General features: G+C 44.4%; 2 protein-coding genes and 1 long non-coding RNA gene across 4 annotated transcripts; 1 reads left to right on the top strand and 2 right to left on the bottom strand.

Annotated features, from left to right (window-relative positions):
* The first annotated feature begins 8 nt into the window (after positions 1-8).
* Positions 9-3,669, top strand: LOC137607498 (uncharacterized). 2 transcript variants are annotated; one of them, XR_011037986.1, is made up of 4 exons: positions 9-399; positions 1,303-1,400; positions 2,432-2,577; positions 3,356-3,669. It is a non-coding gene; the product is annotated as an uncharacterized lncRNA (long non-coding RNA). The 2 variants fall into 2 exon arrangements; XR_011037985.1 differs by lacking the exon at positions 3,356-3,669 and adding an exon at positions 2,838-3,063 and having other exon boundaries at positions 11-399.
* Positions 681-5,317, bottom strand: rnf115b (ring finger protein 115b). The gene is made up of 9 exons (XM_068333320.1): positions 5,027-5,317; positions 3,676-3,734; positions 3,562-3,598; positions 3,343-3,485; positions 2,836-2,904; positions 2,680-2,752; positions 2,478-2,571; positions 1,485-1,600; positions 681-1,375 (listed from the first exon to the last, which is right to left on the bottom strand). Exons 1-9 carry the CDS (start codon positions 5,099-5,101, stop codon positions 1,265-1,267), a joined length of 777 nt encoding a protein of 258 aa, XP_068189421.1. The 5' UTR covers positions 5,102-5,317; the 3' UTR covers positions 681-1,264.
* A 333-nt stretch (positions 5,318-5,650) lies between these two features.
* scamp3 (secretory carrier membrane protein 3) lies at positions 5,651-10,645 on the bottom strand. Its single transcript, XM_068332903.1, has 10 exons — positions 10,572-10,645; positions 9,985-10,036; positions 9,701-9,781; positions 9,410-9,514; positions 8,118-8,238; positions 7,911-8,039; positions 7,662-7,824; positions 7,464-7,565; positions 6,517-6,634; positions 5,651-6,400 (listed from the first exon to the last, which is right to left on the bottom strand). The coding sequence occupies exons 2-10, from the start codon at positions 10,006-10,008 to the stop codon at positions 6,251-6,253; spliced, it is 993 nt and encodes a 330-aa protein (XP_068189004.1). The 5' UTR covers positions 10,009-10,036; positions 10,572-10,645; the 3' UTR covers positions 5,651-6,250.
* Positions 10,646-10,688: the final 43 nt, after the last annotated feature.

The raw sequence follows: 10,688 nt of genomic DNA, 5'->3' as shown, positions 1-10,688 counted from the left end.
TCCCCGCGAGGAGGAGGAGGAGGAGGGAGGGGGGAGGGACCCAGAAGGGCGGAAGGCAGAGCAGAGCACGAGAGCAGAGTAGAGCAGAGGGAGGGAAAGGGAATAGCGGAGAGCAAATGTCGCTCGTGCGCGGCTGCTGCGGTTCTGGTCATTGACAAAAAATGTATGCGTTACATTATTCGACTCTTCTCCGCCACAAAGGCGGGGTTCTGGTCCGGTTTACTGGGAGGCGGCAGTCGAACGTCAAACCGGCGGAAGCCGGTGCTACATTCCAGCACAGCAGGCGGCATGAACGACACCCCGAAGTCCGTCAATCACGTCGATCTTCCGGCACGTTCCAGTTCGACAGTTCTGGTTGAAGCGATTAATCGACTACCGAGCGATTAATCGATCTGAATGGCAAGTTGGTTTGTTTATATTTACAGCAGATTCATTTTATTTATTTTTGCCTATGTGTAAAAAACATGATTGATTAGTTAATCCAATAAAAAATATACTAAAAAAAAACCCCAAGAAAAGTAGATGATTTGTTGTTGTTCTGCTGTAAAACAAGTGTTCATTCATTCATTTTCATGCTTTATCCGCCGTAGCGGGTCACGGGGAGCTGGAGCCTATCCCAGTGTTATCTATGCAAATTATATTACTGTCTGTCGAGGATTACACAAATGACTTGAAAAAGCTTCGCGGAACATCCATGGATCTTTAATAAGTATTTTTCAATATTTTGCATAAACTGTCTGATTCTATTTAAATTTGATGTCTGTTTCATTCGCTGTAACTTTCAAACACCCTCAGGGCTCCATATACCCGTCATCTTTTAACCAGCTACAGGAGTCCTGACCACAAAACACAAAAGATACACAGAGATGTAGGACAGACGTGTCAACAAACAGATTATTAAACAGATTGGTGGGTAGCCCGATGAAAACAAATATCTGTGAAAGTCAGCCAATGAAAAACCTGCAGAGGGTGAGAATGACGGTTCAGACTTTAATAACAACCACAGAAGACATCAGCTGTGAATCAGAATGGGTCCACAGAAGAAACTACATTAGGAAATGGCCTTAATGCAAAAATAGGTGTGACTTCATCTCTGTGAATTCCCATCTTTTAGACGACCTCTGGCCGCTCAGTCCTGATTCGTCGACGTCTACCAGCGTCCTTTTGTTTTTGTGGTGCAGCTTTAAAACGGAAAAGAGTGCAAAACATGAAGGTCCTTCACGGAAATGAATGTCGACGGTTTTAGAGTTTCTTGGCTCGTTTCTCAGCTCCCCTGCCTCTCCTGATGCTCCGTCCCAACAGGCTGCTCTGGCGCCGGAGGCGGGCCGGTGTCGACGCCATCGAGGCTTTTCCTGCACACCGGGCAGGTGTCGTGCTGAAGAGACGGATCAGACGGTGAGGTGAGAATAAAAAGCATTGGCATGTTTTCTGATAAAAGTGCTTTTCGACTCCTAAAACGTCCCAACGACCATTCGGGGCCTCACCAGCTCCAGCCAAGGAACTATACATTCACAATGGAAGTAATGCAGGCAGGGCAGCTTCCGGACAGACTCCCCCAGAGAGTACTCCTCCCTGCAAACAGGACACTCCAGTCTGAGGTCTGGAAGAGAAAAACAAGAAAAACAGTTCATGATTCAAATAGTTCCAGGTAATGACGATGCAATAATGTTGATCTGATAAAAAGATTTATCTTTAATCAACTCCATGAAGTGTGTGAGCAAGACAAACTATTTAACATTGACTCCACCTAATAACTAGCACTATTCCCCGTAGACAAACACACACACACACACACACACACACACACACACACACACACACACACACACACACACACAAATACCCTTCCAGTATAAATCTGTGTAAACAGTGTAAATTTGTAAATTATAAAATTGCAAATGTCTATTTAAATATATCACTATTATTACTACTTCTTATTATTCATCTTTTTACTTCTCTACTTCTTATTATTCTTATTATTTATCATATTGAGAGTCCATTCTTTTATTTTTTGTTAATCTTTTTATTTTAAATTTAATTTAAATTTTAATTCAATTCAAATTTAGATTTTAAAATTTAACAAAAAAATATTGAGAGTCCATTCTTTTATTTTTTGCAATTTTTTTTAATTTTATTTTTATTTTAATTTAAATTAAAAAAAAATTAAAAAATATTCAGGGTCCATTCTTTTATTTTTTGTTAGTTTGGTAGGTAAATACTTTATTAATCCCAGAGGACATTCTAACATAATAGTAATAAAGGTTTATTTTATCTAATCTTAAGGTCATAAAATTAGGAGGACAAAAAAATTAAACATTGGAGAAAGTGATGAAAGAAATAAAAGGAGGAATAAAAAAATACATGAGGAGGAATGTGTGTGTCTTATAGAAAAAATTCAGTGCCAACACTTGCAGCTTCCTTTCTCATAAAGCGCGTCATGTGACCCGATGTGCCGTTGGCCAATGAGGCGTCTTCACCTGTCTGTTCCTGAGAGATGCAAACCGCTGGCAGAGATGAGATCAGCCCCTTCTCAGCAGGAGGGGGCCCCGAGTTCTCCAGGTGCCCTAACAGCTACAGGTGAGAGGGGTGGGGGGGGGGTGTGATAACGGCAAGCTGGACAGACTTCATGTAGAAATAATTCACCAGTGAGGTCAGAGGTCAATACCTGATGTCACTGACCTCTGTGACGACAGCATCCAGACCCCCCTGACCCCAAACGTAGTCTCCAGGGTTACCGTACAGGTGGAGCATGCTGGGAAATAAAGAGAGGGGGGGGGTTGTAGTGACGGGCGAATCCAGACTAAATGATGTGAATCCAGAGTTAAATGTGTTTACAGGGCAGCCGGCGCCGCAGACGGGGTTCCGTTGTTTCCCAACAGGCCGGCCAGGAACTGCTGCGCCATCCTAGAAAGGGCAGAAACACACACACACACACGTGTTACTGTACGTTCAGATGGTGGTGCCGAACGAACAGATGCATGCAGCTGCTCTCAGATCGGCGTCATTAAAGCACAACAAGCAGGAGCGCGACGGATCGGACAGAACAGAACATTATTATCTATCTGTCCTGGTTAAGTTTCACACACTCTGATTTGGGATCGGCTCGTTTTTGTTTTTTTTGGTGATTTTCATGTCATTCTGTGATCATTCTTTCATAATGGAAGTTAATCTGTCACCATAGAAACAAATCATCTGGACATATTAATTTGAAATCATACTTTGACTTGTTTTCACGCCCTTATTATTGGTATCTACTACCTGTGTATTTATATATGTGTGTGTATATATATATAACTGTGCTGTAAGTGGCAATATGTATAAAAATGCCCCGTGTCCCCTCACCCTCCCACCGCAGGTCTCTGTGACATCTCCTCCTGAGGTCTCCTCTGATTGGCTGACACATCCTCGCTGCCATCGGCGTCGGACTCGGAGGAGGGCGGATGAGACAGCAGGGCGGAGCGCTCCATGAACAACAGCTGCCACAACTTGGAGAAAGAGCAGAGAAGCAGCCAATCAGAGGAGGCCAGGGAGGAAGAGGAGCGGGACTTGTTCACGGTTTACCTCGTCGCTGAAGGAGCTCGTTCTGTCCTGTCGGGGGCTGGGGAGCAGAATAAATCAGCATCATTGATGGTTTCATTGATCGTATCCTGATACGATCCGACATGGACGTCTCACCTGGAGTCACCTGACATCTCCTCGATGAAGGCGGAGTCACATCTGGGACACACAAAGTCCTGGCAGAGAGATAAGAAATGAAACTTACTGGATGGGAATTTAGAGACACAAGTAAAATATTCTAAAGCGTCTCACTGCCTCCTCAGTTTCCACACAGTCTTCATCGGTTAGACCCATCCCATAGTCTAAAATAGTGCTGCGTGTTTCACTAGAATTAGGGTTTACCTTGAAGAGACATCGCCCAAAGAAACCACTAAAGAAAAATAAAAGTGCATTATAGAGAAAAACCACCGTGGAGGTTTAATTCTGAGTGGGGAGCTTTTTTCGTCACTCCTTCAAGGTTAAATATATGTTAAATATAAATGTTAAATATAATTTTAAAAATATAAATCTGAGAGCCACACATTTGGGACTCAAGTCAACAATTCTAATAAACCACATATAAATAATATTTCTAAAAACATGGGCAGTAAAAGGGCCAGATGTAACTAATAAATGTAACTCAAAGTAATGTAAAATCAATCAACTTTTATTCATAGAGCGTGACAGAAAAACCCAACAGAACCCTCCAGAACAGTGGGGGAAAACTCCCTCGTTGAGGAAGAAACTCTGGCCAGGACCCAGAATCTGGTGGATGTCATCCGCCTTTACCGGTTGGGTGGATGATAAAGACGAGGACAGGGTAAGAGAAAGAGAGAGAATGGGAGATAGCCCCGATAGTCTTTTTCTTTATGCTCTCGTGGGCCACGTAAAGTGAAGTGGAGGGCCACATTTGGCCCCCGAGCCTTCAGTTTGACACATGTACTATATATACTGACTCACACTGAGAGCATGAAACTATTTTGACATGACTTTCCCAATGGAACTGCACCCCTGAGGAGAAACGAACCCCCTCTGGAACTATTGTAATAGTGGAACTCTTCCATTGGCCGTCTGGACGCGACCATTAGAGACAGGCGTGAATCCACAGAGCCGTGTCCGAGCTGCTGGAGCGTGGAGACACCCGGCCAGCCCCTCTCACCCGTGGATCACCTCATGCAACCGGGGGACACGCCGCCAGCAGGGGGGGGTGTCTAAATAAGGCAACATGAATCACCAGATTTGCGTCCCTCTCTGCCGTTCATGGAGGATCTTTGGACACATTTTACGCACAAAAACGACCCTTCAGACCTTCTCCTGCGCGCTGATGACGATAATTAATCACAGAAAGTGTTTAAATCAGTTAACTTGAGGAGTTTAAATCAAAACAAATAGCTCTTGAAGTCTTTCTCCCCCCCCCCTCCCCACGGATGGAGGGGGGGGGGGTCCGCACCGATCAGCAATTACGCATTTCGCTGCGCAAAGGACTCACCGGGAGTTTGGGGTAGATTTCATTTTCACAGCAGTGGCAGAAAAAACGTTGTTGTGCCTCCGCGGCCTCCGCCATCTTCACGATGACGTCAGAGCGGCAAACCCCCTTTAAAAAAAGGATCCGCGCGCGTTCCCGGGGGATCCGGTGCGCCGCGACGCGCCGGACGCCCGGCGGCGGGCGGCGGGCGGCGGGCGGGTCGCGTAGTAATACCGCGTCAGGATCGGATTTCCCCGAGTCAGCGTGCAGGTATCGATTTGATATAGGAGACACGGGGCTCAAAACATCAACACGTGGCCAGGGTGACGTCATAACCACGCCCTTTTCTTCTAATACTGTATGGGATTTTTTTTTTTTAATGGAGATGTGGAAAGTTTTAATTAACGCATGGATGATGCGTAAATGTTAAAAATCACAGATTCACTGGAGCACCACGTGACGTTTATTGTGCGTGAGATAATAATGATAATATAATAATGATAATAGAGTATAACTTTATTTATCCCTTAAGGAGGTTCCATCAGGGAAAATAATATAATAATAATGATGATAATATTAATATATTTTTATATTATATGATAATAATAATAATAATAATAATAATAATAATAGCAGCAAACTGTGCAAGCAAGACAATATTTATTAAAACCTTGACTCTTCATAATCACAAGTTCCACCAGTGACACCAACAGAACAGTGACGGGTTCATTATCTTTACAGCATGACAGGTTTTTTTGGCAGGTAAACAAGCATTTTAATTCAACAAAAAAACAACTTTGTTAGTGATCACTCAGGCAACAACAACAACAACAACAACAACAAAAAGCTTTGGCTGAAGCAGAGCCGCTCGTTTAACATCCAATGTTAAGGTTTCAGTGTCCAGCTCTGACTCAGAGTCTCAGGCGTGACTCTTGTTTAACGCGCGGTGCCTCCGTGGGACCCGTCCCGACTGGAACGCCCCCCCCATTTGGCACGGACTATTACAGTTTATTTTTTTCCACGATATACACAGCATGTTCCCTGCATTCATTGACACTTGGTGTTAATTTTCAAAGCTCACATCTTATTCTCAGTGCTCACACCAACTTCCAGTTTGTTAATCAACACTTGTGATTTATCGATTCCTGGCTTGGACATGATTACCCCCCCCCCTCCCCCAAATCACCGCACCAAACTGATTCTCCACCCTCCTCTTCCTCCATCCTCCTGGATTGGGGACGTCGCAATCTACCGCGGCGCGGTGAAGGCGCCCTGAGCGGCGCCGGCGGCAGCGCTGGCGGCCGCCTGACGCACGGCCTCGTTGGACATGACCCCCGTGGCGAACTCCGCCTGCGCCTTCTGGAAGCTGGCGTCGGTCTGCCTGTAGAGGCTGTGGACCTGGAAAGAGGAAGGGGTAGAAACACGCCGTCACCCGATCGGTGGGGGGGGGGGTGTGCATTGTTGGGGGTGGAAAACGATACGCGGGGAATCCGATACGGAGGCGGTGAATTCACCTTCTTCAGTATGATGACCCCCACGGCGCTCTGGCCGGAGAACAGGATGGAGTTGGTGATCATCATGGCTCCGACGGGGACGCTCGTGTTCAAGGCAGCCAGGCTCACGATCCACCCGCTGTGGAATACAGAGAAATAAAACGCTTTCCAACCCCCAGTAAACCACCTCAATCGTTGTTGTTTTTGAACCCTTGTGAACTGTTTGGGCCCAAAAATGACATTTTTGTTGCTTTTTATGTGTTTCTCTCCCAATAAATGTATGAAATTTTGCCAGTAATTTTCTTTCATCTTTATTTTTTAAATTCCTTAATGCCTGTCATTGGAAGTGTACAGAAAAGCAGATTTTCACTGTGTACACACAATAACTAAAATGGTAAAAATGGTCCAAGTGATTATTATATATATTATATGTATTATTATATATTATACATTCTATATAAATATAAATTATTTTATATGTATGATATATATCCCAATATACAATAATACTGACATGTTATAACGAAACATGATCTTTATTATTGTCTGCAGCAAGACACTGCCCCCACAATGACCCCACAACCCAGACACACCTGCAAAAACATGTTTTTCCATTCATCCAATAGGTGAGGTTATATATATATATATATATATATATATATATATATATATATATATATATATATAGAGTATTAATACTAACTTTTGGAAATATTCCATATTTTGTGTTTTTCCCATTGGAGGAAAAACAGGGTTTTAATGGCAAATTCCATATAAGCATATATAATAATAAAGAATATAATAAACTTTATATCTTTGGATAGGTCTGAAGTAATGGAAAAGATCTGATGCATTGAAAGAAAAAAAAAATTCTGTATCACATTTTTTATGAGACGGCCCTTTTGTGACCCAATTAGGTAATGTGTGTAGCTGTTTTAATGGGTCCCTGGGGGTTAAACCAGCCGTACCTGAAGCCCCACCCGGGGATACCGATGGTCATGATGATGTAGACGACCACCTGGGCGAAGAAAACGAAGAAGAAGACGAAGAAGTTGAAGGAGCTGTCGCTCCTGCAGGGAAGAGGAGATAAAAACAGGTTTAAACAGGAAGTCATGGATTAACATTTGCTTGTGTGTGGGGGGGGTGGGGGCAGTCGTTTTTCACACCTGAAGGCCTTGTAGACGGGCCGGTACCAACAGACGAAGGAGCAGGGGGTGAACAGGATGGTCCAGAGGATGGCGAGGCCGAAGCCGACGCCGCTGTTGGAGGGGTCGACGAAGAACAGGGACATGGAGCAGAGCAGGTTGAGGAGCAGCAGGCAGGTCCCACCTGGAGACGAAGAGACGCAGGAGGTGAATACGTGCCCCCCCCCCCCCATCCACGACCCCGTATCACCATGACGACGCCAGACTCACACATCCAGAAGTAGTACAAGATGGTGACGATGCGCTGGAAGTGCTGGGTAATCTCCACGCTGATGTCCTGGTAGAAGCAGGGCCCAACGGGGCAGAACGCCGGCAGCGGGGGCCAGTTGTTCTGACGAGCTGATCGGGAGGAGGGAATCGAGTCAGATCAATAATATCTTCAGGTTTTTAAGTTTCTATCGTCCCAAACTGGCTTACAGGCTCTGGGTCCGAGGCCGTGCGAGTCCAGCTCCCGCTCCCTCCGCTCCAGCTCCTTGGCTTTCTGCTCCAGCTCCTCCTGCTTCTTCAGGAGCTCCGCCGTGGTCGAGGTCATGGTGGTCTGACACAGCCAGACACAGAAGAGAAGAAAAGTTCATTTAAAAGCCATAGAGGACAGGTAGTCCTCAACCTACGAACACAACTTGTTCTGAGAGGATGTTCGTAAGTCGTTATTTACTGAATTAATCTCCTTTTGAGGTCATTTAAATGTCATTACTACTCTAAACACTAAAGTTCTGACCAGAAACAATTACAGGACATCAAAACAATACGGAATAAATAAAATATAGGTTCAGGTTGTTTCAGTCGTTCTCAATTATAAATCAGTTTAAAAACAACAGGTAAAAATAAAAATCAGGTTTATGTCGTTTCTCTGGACTTAGCGTCTGTTCGCCACAAAGACTGGACTCTAAAGATCATCAGAAAACCGTTAAAAGCCACAATATCATGTTACTGTTTAATAAATCAGAATAAAAACATCTAAACCAACATCTGTCCAGCATACAGTAATCTCTCGCTTATGCGCGCTTCAAGATGCACTGCTTCACTAAATCGTGGATTTCTAGTAGGTAGTCATGTGATACCGTACGTGCGTGCTATTGGCTGATAGCATCCGGAAGTGCACTGCGATCTGAGATTGAGAAGTGTTTTAAACAGTCTATCAGAGGTGTGGGAAAAGGTAATACAGATAGAAGGTGGTTTAACATCAGTATGAGGAGGGTTCATTAACGTTTAAATTAGCGTAAATAATAAAATAAATAGTTTGTCGCTATATCACGGAATTTCATTTTATGAGAGTGGTCCTGGTAACCATGAGGAACGAGGGATCACTGTATTACATTTCTGATGTGGAGGTAAAGTGTTGTGGGTCGGTCCCTGACTCACAGATTTATGATCTTATCCGACTCACAGACTCTAACGTAACAAGTAGCACAAAGATCTGAAATCGCTGACTTGTCTCCGTCCTTCAATCCACTCTAATATATCCACCATACATCACAGGAGACTTTGAAGGCTTTTATCTGGAGGACAGGTTAATTCAACCCAGAGTTACAGGTTTAACTCAGGCTTAGTTAAACCTGCGTCATGAAACAAACCCCTGATGCTGACTTGACTGAGATTTCACAGACGTGATGCGTTCAAGGCACGCGTGGAGTTTTAAGCGTCTGTATTGACATGTGGGTTGCGTTCCAACCCTGCACTGTCACGCTCCAGGCGTGGAGGATGCGTACCTGGGAGTTATAGGAGCCATAGTTGCGAGGCTCAGTGGGCGTGGTCTTGCTGGGTGGTGTGGTGGCAGGTAATGAAGGGGGCGTGGCTTCATATGGAGGCGGAGGCTGGAACGTGATGGAGACATGATGGATAAATGTAACTTCTACCAGTTAACAATGAAATCTGTACAGGACCGGGGCGAGTCTGGATTATGTTAGATTAGATTTAAAGATTTAATCCCCATATATTTTGTTTTTTTTTCTGCCTGTTTTTATTTTGTGAACATTAACTTTAAATGCAGCACTGCTCACCCCTGTCGTGTTGTCGAACGGATTGTACAGGTCCAGTGTGGCGTAGCCTGTGTTGCTGTTGTGTTGGGTCACTGCAGGATCCTGCGAACAACACAAACATCAGCGGCTGCAGCCTCGCTTCATGCCTTCATTGTGTGTTCATTTTTAATAAAAACTATAAAATGAGTTTTTAAAAAAATAAGTAAATAAATAAAAATCCCGAGGCCCAGAAAAAAGAGCTAAACACGTCACATGATCAACAAACACACCATCACACACACCACCAGGGCCCGGATTCCACCCACCTGGAACGGGTTTTGGTCCTCCATCGCTCCTGGTTCCGCCCGTGTTGACTCGCTGGAATAAATAAAGCTAACTATTAGCTCCCACGGGCTAGCTGCTAATGCTACCGGTAGTCACGGTGGAAAACAAGCAGAAGCTAGCTCTCTCCTAGCGCAGAATGACGCGTGCGTGTTTCTTTTTCTATCGTGGGTCCAGTCGCGCGGGCGGGTAATGGGGTCGTCCCGTTATCCGCCCCTCCGGTGTGACACGGTGACTAGTCGCTGAGTTAACGGGTGACGCTACGAGCGCGTGAGGAGCCTCTTGGCCGCTAAACGGGAAATGCGACCGGATGTTTTTACGGTTTATCAAGAATCCGTCGAACAAATTTGTGTCAAATCTGATTGATTAAAAATTTATAATAAATTTAAAATTATATTAGCTGCTAATATCTTATAACTTAGCGTAAATGCGACGCTGATATCATGAAATTCAATTTATTGACCGGAAACGGGGTTAAACACAATGCGCCGTTTAGACTTCAATTATTAGATGTGAAAAATTATTTTAGAAAATACGTAATCATAAATTGAAGACTTAAGAAATAACAAACCAGAAAGAACTCCCCGGTTATTGACTGTAAACGTTGAAGTCACGCCCATAAAACACAGCTGATGAGTTAGTCACATGACTCCTGCTGCGGCAGAGGAACACGTGACAACACGAAGAG

Source organism: Antennarius striatus, chromosome 14, assembly GCF_040054535.1.
Source record: "Antennarius striatus isolate MH-2024 chromosome 14, ASM4005453v1, whole genome shotgun sequence".
Lineage (NCBI taxonomy): Eukaryota > Metazoa > Chordata > Actinopteri > Lophiiformes > Antennariidae > Antennarius > Antennarius striatus.
Note: the sequence above shows the minus strand (reverse complement) of the source record. Positions and strands in the feature narration are given on the sequence as shown.